General features: G+C 45.1%; 1 protein-coding gene across 1 annotated transcript in view; it reads left to right on the top strand.

Annotated features, from left to right (window-relative positions):
* LOC146805332 (cilium assembly protein DZIP1-like) overlaps positions 1-17170 on the top strand; it is a 1720714-nt gene that overhangs the window by 954100 nt on the left and 749444 nt on the right. The window contains exon 14 of the mRNA XM_085622543.1: positions 9261-9305. Coding sequence (XP_085478669.1) covers positions 9261-9305 — 45 coding nt within the window. The remainder of the gene's footprint in view (positions 1-9260; positions 9306-17170) is intronic.

The raw sequence follows: 17170 nt of genomic DNA, 5'->3' as shown, positions 1-17170 counted from the left end.
AAAACTTGATAAATGTACCCCTATCTCTCTACCTCTACCTGATTTAGAAGTGGGCACTGCAATCGCAAGCCACATCCTTACACCGCTTCATTTCGCAGGCATTACACTAACCTTAATCACAATAGGAAAGCAGATGACCCGCACCAGGGTGCATTTCTTACTTTTCAATAATGTGGAAACACAAACTGTGAGAATCTGGCCTGGTATATGATGTACACTTATGTAAGTGGACACCCTTCACCAGTCCAGACAACCCTTATGGTGATTTACGAGGTCTTAGACAACAATAGAGAGCTCTCTAAGTGGTAGCTGTGGAGAGCAGCCTTTAGGCTTAGTCCAGAAGGACTGTACAGCAGCTTGTTTTTCCAGAACACAATCTTACATGTATATATTAAGTGAAAAATAATCACACAAGGTATTTATAAAAAAATGTATTTTTTACATAATACTGTCTAACACATACATATATCTCTTACCCAGAGATATACACAATGCACACAATATTTTGCATAGAAATCGAGTAAATAGCACGAAATACACAGTGGTCCCCGGGGGAGGGGCCCAAACCATATACTAAGAAAGTCTTATAAGAACCACGACTTGGGTCAAGACAACGTTGAAAGGACGTAGAAGTGCTGGGGACCCAAGAACCACCCAAGGTGAGTTGACTAGGAACCCCACATAGAGCATGTGCAGTGTGGGAACACGACTGCGTGCTCCGTACAAATCAACATGTAAGTCGTGGTTGGAATTTTAAAGATGAAGAACCCTTCCCAGTAGACCCTGATGAGTCCAAGGGGAAGACAGAATGTTGGAGAGCCACCCCACCCATGGACACCCTAGTACCCACGTTACCGACACAAGGGAAGCCGAGTGCATATGTGTGAAGTGGTGTCGGAAACCGCTGTCGAACCCAATAGAGGACTTCAGGAAAGTGCTGTTTTTGAATAAGGAGAAAATGTCCTTTTTCAATCCGAAGGTGGATTCTAGTTGAGAGGTACTTGCAAGCAGGGGGGACAGAGTCTATGTCACTCAGAAGTGACCAGGAGATCTGGAAGAAGAATGCCCACCAATGTTGGGAGTTGCAGGAGAGTTGAAGAGGACATTGATTCTGCAGCTGTGAGGACCAGGCAGTGCTGAGAAAGACCAGGAGTTGTGCACAAGGTGTCCCACATCAGATGTCGAGTGCTGAGGGGTCGGTGTCCGGAGGGAGCACCAACAGGGCTTGGCAAAGGCAACCAATGTAGAAGTTGAAGAAGGTGCAATGCTGGGAGCAGCAAGATCCAGGGGACTCACTACAAGCAGGGCAGTCAGGGCAGACCCTATGCAATCAGAAGAGCCCAAAAGAAACAAAGGTAACTCTCAACAGGACCCACAGGTCGGAGGCACTGGAGTTACAAGAGGACCTCGAGCAGCTCACCAAAAGATGCAGGCCACAGTGCAAACGATGTGATGTGGATGAAGACTTTGGTCACTGGAGGTGCTTGAGATTGGGCTACTTGGAGCCTGAAGTTCTTGGTGGAAGGAAGCCAACAAGCCTTTGCAACTGCAAGTCGATACGGTACACAGGGGTTCGGTTCCTGCGCCTCCCACGAGAGATACCGGCCTCTAACTAGGTGAGACGGCAGGCCTCAAGAGCTGTGGAGAACCACCACCTGTGTTGCAGAACATTTCGGAGTCCGGAGTAGCTCAGGATCAGCAGACCGGTCTGCTTAGTTGCGGTGCCTGCGAATGCAGGGAAGTGACTCCTTCACTTCAAGGGAGATTCCTTCAGGTGTTTTTGATGCCCACAAGCCTTGGAAGGTTCCTGTATGGTGCACAGTCACAAAAGATGCAGCAGACTGGAAGTGAAACAAAGTCTGGCCCAAACGAAGTCCAGCAAAGTACAGAGTGCCCAGATAGTAGAAGAAGAAGTGGTGTCTGAACTGAATCTTGACTGAATCTTGGCCCAAGATGAATCTAGGGACCCACCCACAGGTAATCCCTTAAGTACCCTCAGGAAAGGGTGGGACAATTCAGGGGACCCTCCCAGGGGAGGGACTGGACAGGAGGGAGGCTACTGCCATGTCATTTGTCCAGTTCTGCGCCAGAACGGGAGCCAACAGCTCCCAGACCTGGTTTTAACTATGCTTGGTGGCCAACTACCCCTCCTGTTACCTCCAGTAAGTCCCTCACAGTGGGATTGCTAAGAGGTCTTTGGAGGCCACGGCCTCTTTCCCCACTACTCTGCAAATGCACTTCCTGGCACACTCCTGGTTGAGGAATGAAGTCCACTTTACTCCTGAGGGACTTTGAGGGCCATGAAGCCCTTCTGGTACCTCCTGTAAGTGGTATGCAGCTGAATTCCTGAGCGCTGGTTGGAGGCCCAGCCGCCTTTGTCCACCACTCTGCAAGCACGACTGCTAGCTAAAGAAGCATTTGCAATGTAATAGGTCTCGTATTTGCGAAAGTTAGGGCTATTGGCGTTGTAAATGTAAATGTTTTTTTCTAATGTTTTTAGGACTGCAGTGGATGTACATTGTATGTAGTGGAATTATGTGGTATTTTGTGCAGTGATATGTGGATAGAAATGATGTGGTATTTAGTGTATAGGAATTATGTAGAGTGTGATTATGTGTGATAGAGAGTAATTATTTGATATGGTAGTCTGTGCTGTGGCTTGGTAACCTCAGGTGTAGTCTTTCCCATTTCCATAGAAGCTAAACTATAAACTCAATGAGACACAAAAAAGAAGGAACCCCTGAGGAGCACTTCTGGACCTAGTCTTATGTATGAGCAGGGCCACTGGAATTATGCGACTGTTCAGATGTACCGATTTTCGCATAATTAGAAATTTTCCGGATTTGCCACATAATATATTATCTGCTGCATAATCTACAGATTTGAACCCCAAAAAATGTGTTTCTAGCTCAAAATGCTCAAACGTTACCAAAAATGCAGCAACTAATGTTACAGCGTGGTGGAAGGCCCTTTGCAAACTTAGAATGGTCACCTGTTTCTTATTGCTAAATGTGGGTGTTACTTTGGTACTAATGGTGCACAAACCATTTAAGAAGCTGGGGGTAGGTAGCAGGACAAATTAGGAGGCAGTCATCAAATGGTGGTCTGGCCAACACTCAGGAACTTCAACCACAGGATGTGGAGAAGAAGCGGGCTGAGGGCAATAGTTGGTCACTCTAAAGGTATCTACAAGGGACCTTCTGGCAACAGCCCAGTTCTTCAAATCACAGGAGGTGGGCACACAGTCTCTTGACCCCCTTCCAATAGCTTCTTGAAAGTGTTCCTGCAGCCCAGTCAATCACTCTCACCACCCTGACAGAACTACCTGGTACACAATGTTGTCAGGTGCTAGGTAGAAAGAGGGCAGTTGGTCCCCCGCACTGGGAACCCAAAAGGAACAGTCAATGAATGGAGAATGGAACATGGGGGCCTCTCGGAGAGGAGGTACCCTGGCAGACACATGTTGTTCAGAGTCTCACCCAGGCAATCCTCGCACAATTTCTGGTGCGTGGTGATAGGAGCTCTCCAGACAGTTCCCGGTCACACACAGTGAAGAGTCACAAACTCAGTAGCTCCCTGGAAATGAAATGAGGCCCAAAGTGTGGTGCGCATTGCTTCAAGTCACACCAGACAGTTCCGATCACACACAACGAACAGGTTTGAATTCAGTACCTCCCTGGAAGTGAGGCACCACATCCAGTGCACTTTGGTATGAGTTGCACCAGACAGTACCAATCACACTAAATGATGAGTCACAAACTTCCTTACTTCCCTGAAAATGAGGCATAAAGCCTGTTCCACCTTGTTACGGGTCACACAATGAAATTCCAAACACACACACAGGCACGAGTATACCAATGCCACACAAGGTAGAATGAGGCACTACTATAGAAATGCCCTCATCTCCGAGGGTCGCAACCTGTGAATAGGACACCACATGTAATGAGCATGCAGTCAGTGTGTCGCACGAGAGAGATGCGGCATGATTGAGGAAGTGGGCCACGCTGGATCCCACAACCAGTGAATCCGCTCTGCACCAACAAGATGCTAATGCGTGTTGAGGTCCCCATGATGCAGGGGCCCCTCTTCTTAGATGCAGTCAGTACTTTTGGGGTTCTGCACAAAGCAGTCTGGTCTCCAGGCACATTTCTTGGTTCCAAGCTCATGCCTCGCTACCAGTTGGAAACCCAGCTGAGAATGTGGGCACTTAAGTGGACACCGCTCTCCAGGTATCATAGGTAAATGGTGTGGGTCCCTCGCCGGAGGTCTTTGATGTCCCTAAGACCTCCACAAGAGAACAGGTAACACACTTCAGGGTGCCAAACAGCAGCAGGTAGTCAACCTAGGCCAGCCACTTTTCAGGAAAGGTACATGGTCCCTTTCAATTTCAGTAATCCTCCTACTACACAACAGATTCCTCTGGCAGTGTGCACCACACAGATTGAGGTTCTTTGGTCCCACGTCCCCACAAGTGTATCGCTACCCTGTTGAAATATGGCACCAGTCGTTATACTGCTGTGTGCTTTTGAAGTTGAGGTGGTTCAGAGGGTTTTCTTTTACACCATAGATGCCTCCCCTAAATTCCAGTCCTGTTTGTCATGAGACAGTCAAATGCAGATCTAAACCTTTAGTGGGGCCATGAACTGGCTCCCAGAGGCCAAGTGTCAAAACCTCTACCTCCAATCTATCAACTTAGGCCGTCAAATGGCAGAGGTCTGTCATTCCAGTTGCATGCCAAAGGTTTATAGCTATCACTGGGAAATTCACAGATGTACTCCCCCAGACTCCAGTGTGGACTGAAATCAAGCTGAAAGGCACACAAAGTTTTAGAGCAGAGAAATAGACACTTTCTAGCTGAGGAATTTCTAAGCTCTTAATAACAAAACCACCTTAACCACGGGAGAGGGTTTATCATTGTGAATCCAATGATAGGAAATTTGATGGGGCTGCTCCACTGCAATATATTATTAAAGCCTGAAGTAATTTCAACCTTTCCCCCATCTTAATGTATGGGAAGAGCAAACCTCATAACTAGTTAAAACACACATGGGTATTCTTCACTACCTGGGTAGAGTACACACCTGTGTACCCACCATGCCTTTCACCTACCACATGCTTCACCCCTCAGGACTTACCCAAGGGATGCTCCAATGGTAATGAATAGTCTTCTCAGAATTATCCATTGATTTAGAAAAGGCATCCTGAGCATAAGTGCAATTTTGCACACACAGACCTGCAATGGCAGGCTTGACACACATTTGGGTGCAGACCTGACCTATGTTTAGAAGCACCCTTTCAGAACCGCTTCCTAACATCTGTAGGTAGGGCGCTCACATTTCCACATTGAATTTACAGTTGGAAAGCTCCCCAGGCCCTAAGGCCACTAAAAGAGTATTAGCAACACCCTGATGTTGTCCCATGGGCAGAGCTGACCTCCTCGGTAGGGAAAACCCACATGGGGGTTCTTCACTACCTGGGCATAGAACACCATGTGTACCTGCCCTGCCTTTCACCTACCAGTTGCTCCAGTGGTGGTGGAAGGCCTGCTCAAATTTGGCCAACGAGTTAGAAATGCCTAACCTCTAACCTCTCTTTTAATTTGGTATGGGAGGGCCCCACAATGTCAGGACAGACACATGGAGGCCATTAACGCCTTGGAGAAAAGTGGTGCTTTCCACCTTTACAACTCATTTTCTTCCCCATTCTCTAGCTGATCAGACGGACGTGAATGTGGTCTTAGCAGTGCTCGAGAGTGCCATTTTTCAAACATTTGATAAAATTGTCCCCATTAAATCAAAACTTTCTAAATCAAAGCCCAGGTTGTCCCCATGGTTTACAGACTGTTTAAAGAAGGAAACATTTGTGTGCAGGAAATTGGAACGCAAACCGAGGACCTCAAAATCTCTTGAAGACAAACTAATTTATAAAAGGGCTTTAAGAATTTACCACAACATTTTAAGAACAGCAAGGAAGTTCCACATATTGAAGAGAATTAACAAAGCGGGAAATTCTGCTAAAGAATTGTACAAGATACTTTAGGAATTTACTAATCCTATAGCCTCAGCTGAACCTGTCGAAGTCTCTCGGGTCCTTACTCAGGAGCTTGCCAATTATTTTGATGTTAGAATTGTCAGAATGTACAGTTCTTTTGTAAAAGAGACTATGCAGGCAACTATGGTAGTTTTTATCCCCACAGAAACATCTCGCCCTGCTCTCTTGGAGGAGTTTCATATAGTGTCCCCATGTCAAATCAAAATGCTGCTAAATAGAATTAAGTCGGGATCACCAGAGGTCTTAGCACCTCCCTATATGGTGGAACCAGCACTCCTCCTGTCCCTCACTGAGCTATTTAACCTCTCCTTTAGCCTGGAAACAGTCCAGCACAAGTGGAAATCAGCGAGTGTCCAACCTATTTTTGAAAAACCCTCAGCTGATCCTAAAGTATTAGCAAATTTCAGACTTATATTATTACTTCCTTTTATTGGTAAGGTAAAGGAAACACTGGTGAATTCCTAACTAGCAGCTTTTCTACAGCTTTCGATGCTATCTCCCATTCAGTCCTGATTTAAAAACTGGAGGTGTTTGGGGGAAGCCTTTAAGATGGTTGTGAAATGTCTTGAGTGAGCGCTCCCTTCCGGTACAGCTAAGGTCCTTTTGCTCTCATACCCTGCCTTAAACAGGGAGATGCTGCAAACGTCTCCTTTGAGTCCCACACTTTTCAACATATCTGACCCCATTGGGCCAAGTGATAAAGTCATTTGGGTTTGAGGTCATCTCTCATGCAGATGACACCCAAGTTGTCATCCCAATGGGACCTAATCTGGACTCTACCAAAGAAATATTCTGTAATTGTATGGATAAGATTGCCTCATGGATGCAGTCAAGCTAAACACAAGAAAAACTGAGCTTGTGTGCTTTGGAAAAGACAGCTCCGTGTGGTCAGAGAACTGGTTACTGCATTAATCTGGGCCCGGCTCCTACCCCTAAAGTGTCAGCAAGTAATTTAGGAATTCTGGTTGATGAAAACCTCTCTATGAGGAAACATGTGAATACTATTGTGGGAAACTGTTTTGGAGTCATGCTTCTCCTCAGGAAAGTCTTCCAGTGGCTATTGTTGCAGACTAGGAAATCCCTAGTCCAGGCCCTCTTAACCCCTTGCGTGCTCATGACGGAACCACTCCGTCATGAGCCACGGGTGCCGTGTGCTCATGACGGAGTGGTTCCGTCATGCTGCGGCCGCTGCGGCCGCTCCGCCCACGCGGTGCTGATTCCCCGCCTGTGCGGACGAATGATGCGAGCGGGCGGAGTCATGACGGAACCTCTCCGTCATGAGCACAGCGCGCCCGTGGCTCATGACGGAGTGGTTCCGTCACAAGCATGGCGGCGCTGTGCTGACCCCGAACCCCCCCAGCGCCGCGGCGGAATTCGTGCCGCGGCGAAGGGGTTAATTAGTCGCCTTAACTATGGGAATGCTTTAATGGTTGCAATGAACGAAAGACTGTTTTCCAAACTCACGGTGGTTAAAACCCTGCAGCACTGTTAATTAGTCATCTTACGCGTCACTCGCTCTCAGTACCCATTCTCAGAACCCTTTACAGGCTGCCTATAAAAAAATGGGCCGAGTTCAAACTCCTCTGCTTTGTCCATTAAGCTTTGTATGGAAGTGGGCCGTCCTATCTGTCGGGTAAACTGCACTGGTAAGATCGAGTGGGAGACTCTTACTATGTCCCTGGCGTATTCGAATTACCAGGGTTGGTGGGCGCTCATTCTCACATTTAGCCCCCAGCACTGGAATCTGCTTCCTTTGCAATTGCGCCCATGCACTGATTTTAAACAATTAAAAATATCTCTAAAGACCTAGCTGTTTTAGTTTTTAGTGTTTTGGCACTCTTCCAGTCAGGGCTTATACAACTTGGAGTTGCTATAGCGCAGAGAGACCCCTGTTGGGGTGATATGTGCACTTTATAAGAAAACCCAATACAAACATAAGCTCGAGTGCCAGTGCGTCCTCACAGGTCTGCATTAGCAGGCGTGTTACATGTTTATCAGGCCAATCGGGTGGGTGGCCCACAATGGGCCTGATTCACAGAACTAACTTACGACAAAATCCCAAACTTACTACCATTTTGGTATTCACAGGAGGCACTTACTCATTTTGGTATTCACAGAAGGCACTTACTCATCAATGAGTAAGTGCCTTCTGTGAATACCAAAATAGTAAGTGCACTTGCTCATTTTGGTATTCACAGAAGGCACTTACACATTAATGAGTAAGTGCCTTCTGTGAATGCCAAAATGAGTAAGTGCCTTCTGTGAATACCAAAATGGTAGTAAGTTTAGGTTTTTGTCTTAAGTTAGTTCTGTGAATCGGGCCCTCAGTGCCTCGTCCCACTTGTAGCCCCGGGTATATGGTGTACCGTTTTTCCAGGGCACTCATAGGTACAGCACTTAAACCAATTATGTGAGCGTCCATCCTGGCATGTGTAGGAGGGGCATGTGCACTTTCCCACTGCAGTACAGTGGGAATGCGCTCATAGTCCTAAGGCCATGCACAGAGAATCCGCAAAAACCAGGAGGAAAACGCAAAACGATTTAGGAAAATCCTCTAAGGAGGGCCATGTCCAACAGGTTTGGTTCCACATAGATGAAACTGTGGTGGGGAAGGTGCTTCAGGGTGACTCTTGGCTTCGGTAAAAGAAACTAACACATTTAATAAACCTTGGCATTTTGAGAATTGGGTGAGATAACACAAATGTAACACATTTTTCACACAGACCTAAATAAGGACAGTTAGATGATGTCCATGGAGTCCAATATTGTGGTTTGTTCTATGATCTTCTCTTTTTGGAATGCAGTAATGTTAGTGGCTAAGGAAAGCAGAGAAGTCCCAAGCTGCACAAGGTTGCCTAGTTGATGTGCTATAGTGATTTTCGAAGGTGGGACTAGCTATATCTTCTCAAAGCGACAGTCTTTGGCAGGAATGAAGGCATGTTCTAAGCCTCCAGGGACTGTGCCATAGTGTTGACATGGGGTTTTTATAAAATGTATAAATGTATTAACACAATGTGATTAACATACACTGGACTTGAGATATTCTTTGAGAAACTGTGTTTATTTTAATACTGGGCGATGTAGGCCTCAATTTCAAAATAGTTGGTGCTGCTCACATATGGTAATACATTCAGGAACCATTTATGCTTTTGATTGAAGGTGTCATCCTTTACCCTCTGTGGCTTAACCACATTTCTTCTGTATTTCAGAACCTGCTCCTGCTGTCCAAGAAAGTAGCACTCAAGAAGCCACAAGTGAGTCTTATTCTATTCTTATAAATTTAAAGTATCACTCCTCACATGTGTAAATTTGCCCCTGTCTCTAATCATGAATGTGAACTTGGTCACATAGCAATTGCCTGCTTCAGTTTCTTATATATGCTTTATTTGTTTTACATGCTTTAGTGTCAGATGCACTTAACCCCCATCTCTCAACCCAGGGCAGTGAAACATGGTTCCAACGTATTAAAATAGGTCATAGATGCATGTAAAATCATACCAGTGATACCCTGTAGGCCTGCCTAAGATGAGATTTTCGCAGTGTCTCACACCTTTGTTCTTCTTTGTTGCATCTTCAGTATGTGTTAAATATATCTGCAGCGTCCGTGAACCACTGTTTATTGTCTGCTCTGCAATTTTGAGCCAGACGCAAAGGAGAGGGCACCTAATGAAGACAAGTACCTTCTACAGCTGCTCAATATCATAACATAAGGGCAACAGGATAATTAGCACATGTCCCTTTTATCTCACTCATCACAGGCAAATAAACAGTGTCTCCTTCTTGTGTCAGCCAGTAAGGCCACAATATGTAAAACAATAGTTAGTGGCTGCATTTTAGGCATGCTGATTGGCAAAGAGAATCTCAGCATTTTGATACAGAATTCTAATTTTCATGAACAGTGGATCCGAAACTTCTCAAGAGGGACTTTATCTGAAACGTTTCAAGAGTGAATTTATCTCTTCCCTAATGTTAAAAAATATAAGAGAGCTTTGGAGATGCTCTTTGTATGGGCTGTTGCCTAAGCTCAGGAAAGTGTTTCAGGACTAAAAGCCAACTTAGAGTTGATAGAGAAGGCAGCATGGTAAGGTAACTGAGTGGACCTGACCTGATAGTCTGCCAAACTCTATATCTATCTGAGCTTGAAATCTTCCAGACTAGCAGCTGTTTTTACTCGTAGCCAAGAGGTTTAGCTCTCATGATTGCAACACCATTGAAATATAGATTTTTCTTTAGGGTGCACATGGGTCTGGTGGTAGAGCCTATTCCTGGGGGATATCTTCCAGCCAAGAACTGCACTGGTGCCATGGTATCGGAGAAGAGCCACAGGGCTTGGATTTTAATTGCAGTACAGAAGTGGGCCGCTTGTCCCACCCTCTGCATTGTAACCCTCACCTGTTGGAGGATGATCAGGCACAATGGCATCCAAAGGGCAACAAGCTACTGCAAAGCCAGTAGGTCTGTATTTAAGGCACTTACACATGCAGTTTAAGCACTTCAAAGCAAGAGAGATTTTTAGAAACTATAAACTGTCTCTATTGAAGGTTCACTTGCCTTCAGTACAGTCTTATTTCTATGCAAAAAAGAGATTGGATGGCGATGGAACTTTATTTATGAAAATGGAAAAGAGGTACTCCTGTAAGGAACAGGAAGAGATGGTTACTGGGGGAATGAGAATGACACAGGGAAATGAGGGAGGTAGTATCAAGTAGGGTTTGCAGTGGACAAACAAGGAGCACAAAGGGTAAAGAGGGAAGATTGGGAGGGTGGAGCAAGAGAAGGGAGCTAGCGGGAGGGATAAGGAGCACAGAGGGTAAAGAGTGAGGGGCAGGAAGGACGAATGATAGGGAGATGCTGGTGAAATGAGGAGTCCTCCTCTCCATGCTGGTGAAATGAGGAGTGCCACACAAGGGAAAGAGAGCAGGGAAGGGATCCAGCAGGAGCAGAGTCAAGGGGAAAGTGGGAGAGGTAGGCATAAACACGGAGGATTCAGTAGAAAGGCCTGTACTTCATTGCAAGCAATCATTGGAGGCGTAAATAATACTCCCTGGCAGCCAGCAGCACTACGTGAAAGGGAAATAGTCCTCTGGACTGGGTCAAAATGTCAGTCAATCAAAAAAATGTTTATTCAGAACATTGGCCCTTAAATACATAACAACATTTTGATCTTACATAAATACCATCCTATTAAATATAAAATAGATGTAAATGACATAAAATCCTACTTCCTTAAAAAATAAATTTTCATACAATTCACCCTAAAAAATTATGTTTAAGATTTTTAATTCTATAGACTCATGAAAATATTTTTAACTTCTAGCATAAACTTTCCTATTGCACATGCTATGTCCAGGGAGTGCATTTCAGCTAACAAGTCGGCTGCTTGGGCACGATTTTTAATACCATATTTTTTTTTTAAACTGAATGTACAAACAATTTCCATGCATCAAGGACGTCTAAGCAATCTAAAAGTATATGCAAATATCCCATTTTATGCCTAGGTTGCAGGTACATTTCCCTTCAGGATTCATCACAGCCCCTTTTATCTCTTTGTTCTCATAACCAGGATTAATTCCTATTCAAACCTTAAAATTTAATTTCTAAGCTATCGATTAGGTACTATATCTATGTACAGGAGCGGTTGATCAGCCTGCCATGCCTTATTTCTAAAGTGCAATGATCCTTTCCCCACCAAATACTGTTGATCATGGTCTTGAGAAATGTCTTTCCCTATTATCTTAAGTTCTCATTTTGCGATATCAATTTGTAGATTATGAGGGCACGATTTAACTTTCAATTCCTTGCAAACCGTGGTTAACGTTTTCCTAACTCTCTCTGCTCATTTTAATTCACTCCGCAAAATCTCACTTTGACATCATTGTGATATTTTTTGCTCCGCCCCGCACCCCAGGTGTGGCCAGAATCTTATTAGTGCCACACGTACCAATTATCTCCCAAGATACCATGCAGGTTTCTATTTTTACTGCCTGAATCAAAGAAGAGCTGGGTAGGGACAGCGGATTTTGTGCACATTTTCCCTTTTCAGCATCCTTTCCGCTTTTGCCACTTAAGCATAACAATTCGGCTCCATATTGGAATTGAGGCGGTATCATGCCCATATAAGCTTTCAAAACAGGTCTGTCTGACATCTCTCCATAGTTTTTATTAAATGTTTTCAACTTTTCAAGATGTGAAAGACAAAGTTTCAAGCTAGTGGGCAAAGAGACTGGTCAAAAAAATGGTTGAAAGAGATGGGCCCAAACCGCACCCTAAGGATATAAATGGCAATAGGAATTACATCGTAAACAACGTCTGAAATTGTGACATGAAATGTATGTGTACCTTCTCTGGGAGAATGTGCCATTGTTTTGCATAAAATGAGTACCTGCTAAAGTTACAGTTCTTTAATCAACATCATTTCCACATCACATTTTTCGGTGCTTGGTTTTTAAATCATATTATGTACGGACAGCTTTATGCTTTTCAGCACCTTTTACATGAAGGTAGTGTAAGCTGTTGTGGGTTCAAAGAAATCCCAGAATAGTATTTCTTTGGAAGATATAAGCCTTATGTTGCCAGTCCTTGTTAAAAGGTGATCACTTCTGCAGTTGGACATTTCCCACACTGTCATGTTTGCCTGCCCTCGCCTCACCTTAACATCACTGCTCAGAATATTTAGACAAACTGCAAGTTGCATCATCATGGGGAAGTAGGACAATCCGGGTTTAAAGTCGAAAATAGAAAAAAGAAATGTGTTTATTAGTCAATTAAAACCATAAACAAAATCACATAATTTAAAAAATACATACAAAAATTGATAAAACGGCGATTTGTCATATAACTAATACAGCCACTAATCCTCACACTACAGGCCGTTTGCTTTCTTCAACTGTCCATCCATTGTAATCGGGATACCAAGCACAAAGCTACATTGGATAAAAGTAACTAAACAGGGGCTAATCTTTACCCTAATATCTAAAACACAAGCTTTCCATACAGATAGCTAAAAAAGTCCCGTAAATAAATTAATCTATGAAATCAAAGTGCATATAAGCAGGGCAGAGGCAGGTGTAAATACAGGGCCTGATGGACTATCAGTCCCTGTAGTTTAAGTGCATTTGTGCAAGACTCATTAAAGGGTACTAAAATAGACAAAGTAATTATCTGAACCTAATAGGATAGGGAGTAGATGATTGGTGCAATCCCTAGCAGCCCGTCGTTAACAATTATCTATCCTTGATAAGTTAACATAAGTGGTTTATGAGTTTAAAGTCATTAGCACTGTGCATTCTGGGGCTTGTAGTTCTACATTTCCAATTGTACGGATAGATGATCTATGTGTTTCATAAGGGAAAGTGCTGTTGTCTAAAAATGCAGTACTATGAGAGGTGGCAAATAACATTTGTCATTGTTTATCTTGCTGGCAAGGGCTGCCATGAATCCCAAGAGAAATAATAAGTTTGCAAGCAAAGGCGTAATGAGCGACAAACTGTCTACGTACTTTTGCAGTGTTTTACTTTAGCCCAAATAAGCAGTGCCTCACTCTGGTACCACACAACAGTATGTAGGCGCTGCAATATATGCAATATTGATTATAACTTTTTTATCCATGTGAGTCTCTTTAATACAATGTATTTTTAACACTTTTGTTTATTGCTATTTTGATAAGCACACCAGCACAGCATATTCTAGATACTGATTCGATACAGTGGAGATTGCTTAATAGCCCTGATCCATAAAGTCTCTTCTGGATATATGCAGTAGAACAAATTCTTATTCGAGCTCACAGTGTAATCAGGAGCAGTCAGTTTCCCACAGGGGATGGAATGTTGCCACTTTGCCAGGAGGACTATATGAGCTCCAATACAATGTATAAGGCTCTGAAAATTATAACTACATATTGTATGTGTGCAAATTTGACTCAAACTATGCTGAATATCTAGCAGGGTGGCCATGTAAGGTTGCGCAAGGGCAACACAAAACCTAGACCGACATTTACCAAGCTACGCAAGGCCACCTTGTGTGGCCCTTTGTGGCTTCGTACATGTGGAGTAACACATGGCAGATCACTATCACTACCACTACCACTTACTCTGCCCCAGGGAGGCGTTCTATGGGTGGAGCCTGGGTGTTCCCACATATCCACCCATGGATTTTGGCACTTACCCAGATTTACCGTTAGTTGAAGACCTGCGAACAGTGGTGGCTACTCCCGGAAAGCAGCAGTGGGGCAGTGAGAGAAGAGGGGAAAGGGGGAATTCACTTACTTACCTGCTGGCTGGCCGCCTCTCCTTCATCTACTCCATCCTCTTCCTGGTTTCTCCGGTGCAAACAGGAAGCAGGAAGCACCCGGACTCCGAGGCTCCCCATGGCCAATCACAACGCTGCACTGCACGGTTGTGATTAGTTTCAGTGCCTTGGGAATGGGAGCCTGGGCATGTTCTCTATGCAGGCTGCAATGCAGACTGGTTAGAGAATATGCTATGTGGGCATGCATATTTGCCACTGCTTGGGATTGCAACCTGCTACGCCTTCCCATGGGAGGTGAAACAATAAGTCATATTCTGCAACACACATAGACAGAGGAAAAAGTGTCTGAGGATTGTTTTGTGTTATGGAATGTGTCCCTTCCTGCACAAACACAATCCTGCTTGCAACACAGACACCCTTGCAGCACCATGGTGCAAGGGTGCCTGCTTTGAATCTAGGCAGCAGTTTGTGCGCCAGCACAGCCAGAGAGCAGGAATGTGCCATCTAATGTACAGGATGGCTTGCTGCACTGCATTGTGCTGTGTGAAAACTTGATAAATGTACCCCTATCTTTCTACCTCTACCTGACTTAGAAGTGGGCACTGCAATCGTCATCCACATCCTTACACCGCTGTATTTCGCAGGCATTACACTATCCTTAATAACAATGGGAAAGCAGATGACCCGCACCAGGGTGCAGTTCTTACTTTTCAATAATGTGGAAACACAAACTGTGACAATCTGGCCTGGTATATGATGTACACTTATGTAAGTGGAGACCCTGCACCAGTCCAGACAACCCTTATGGTGATTTAGGAGGTTTTAGACAACCATCGAAAGTTCTCTACCTGGTAGCTGTGGAGAGCAGCCTTCAGGCTCAGTCCAGAATGAGTGTAAAGCAGCTTGTTTACCAGAACACAATCTTACATGTATTTATTAAGTGAAAAACAATCACACAAAGTGTTTATAAAAATATGTATTTATTGCATAATACTCTCTAACACATACATATATCTCTTACCCAGAGATATGCACAATGCACACAATACTTTGCATAGAAATCAAGTAAATAGCACGAAATACACAGTGGTCCCCTGGGGGGGACTAAACCTTATACTAAGAAAGTGGTATAAGAACCACGACTCAGGTCAAGACAATGTTGAGAGGATGTAGAAGTGCTGGGGACCAAAGAACCACCCAAGGAGAGTGACTAGGAACCCCACAGAGAGCGTGTACAGTGTGTGAGCACGACCGCGTGCTCTGTACAAGTCAATGTGTAAGTCACGGTTGGAGTTTTAAAGATTAAGGATCCTTCCCAGTAGACCCTGAAGAAACCCAGTGAAAGACAGAAGGTTGGAGAGCCACCCCACCCGTGGATACCCTAGTACCCATGTTACTTACAAAAGGGAAGCCAGGTGCATAGGTGTGAAATGGTATTGGAGACCGCCGTCGAACCCAATGGAGGACTTCAGGAAAGTGCTGCTGCAGAGTAAGGGGAAAATGGCCGGTGGAATCCGAAGGTGGATTCTAGTTGAGAGGTACTTGCAAGCGGGGGGCAGAGTCACTCAGAAGGGACCAGGAGATCTGGAAGACAAATGCCCACCAATGTCGGTAGTTGCAGGAGAGTTGACGAGGACCAAAGCTCTGCACAAGCTGTCCCACATCGGATGTCGAGTGCTGAGGGGTCGGTATCTGGTGGGAGCACCAATAAGCCTTGGGAAAGGCAACCAACGCCGAAGTTGAAGAAGGAGTAATGTCGGGACCAGCAAGGTCCAGGGGATTCAGCACAAGCAGAGGAGTCAGGGCAGACCCTGAGCACTTAGCAGAGCCCAAACGAAACAAAGGTGAACATCAACAGGACCCACAGGCCAAAGGCACTGGAGTTCCAAGAGGACCTCAAGCAGCTCACCAAAAGATGCAGGCTACGGTGCAAACTATGTGATTTGGATGAAGTATTTGGGCCCTGGGGGTGCTTGAGGTTGGGCTGCTTGGAGCCCGAAGTTCTTGGTGGAAGGGAGCCAACAAGCCTTTGCAACTGCAAGTCGATATAGTGCACAGGGGTATAGTTCCTGCGACTCCAACGAGGGATACTGGCCTCAACCTTGGTGAGAGGGCAGGGCAGGACTCAAGAGCTGTAGAGAACCACCACCTGTGTTGCAGAACCTTTTGGAGTTTGAAGGAGCTCAGGATCAGCAGACCGGTCAGCTTAGTTGCGGTGCCTGCAAAGGCAGGGAAGTGACTCCTTCACTTCAAGGGAGATTCCTTCAGGTGTCTTTGATGCCCACAGGCCTTGGAAGGTTCCTGTATGGCGCTCAGGCACAGATGATGCAGCTGACTGGAAGTGAGACAAAGTCCGGCCCAAACGAAGTCCAGCAAAGTCTAGAGGGCCCAGTCGATAGAAGAAGAAGTGGTGTCTGAACTGAATCTTGACCCAAGATGAATCTAGTGACCCACCCACAGGTAAGCCCTTAAGTACTCTCAGGAAAGGGTTGGGACGATTCAGGGGACCCTCCCAGGGGAGGGTCTGGACAGGGGGGCAGTTACTTCCATGTTCTTTGTCAAGTTTCGCACCAGAGCAGGAGCCAACGCCTCCCAGAGCTGGTTTTAACTGGACTATGCACATAGGCACCTAATGTGCCTCTCATGCAGACTTAGTCTTGCTGGCAAGCGTACCCACCCGGTCCCAATACACTAAATCCTGTGTGGGAGGTGGTCACATCTCCCTGTGACAGGATGCCTATTGGTCTGAATGCAGAAGAATGTCATACATTCCCCACAGTACAGAGATCTGGGCCTAAATCCATTGTTTTTTTTGCTCACCATGCAATTCCAGTTTGAATCCAGCCATATGCAAATCAGTCTTGACCCTGTG

Source organism: Triturus cristatus, chromosome 8 (assembly GCF_964204655.1).
Source record: "Triturus cristatus chromosome 8, aTriCri1.1, whole genome shotgun sequence".
Classification (NCBI taxonomy): domain Eukaryota; kingdom Metazoa; phylum Chordata; class Amphibia; order Caudata; family Salamandridae; genus Triturus; species Triturus cristatus.
The sequence above is the reverse complement of the archived record's forward strand: the minus strand, read 5'-3'. Positions and strand labels throughout refer to the sequence as shown.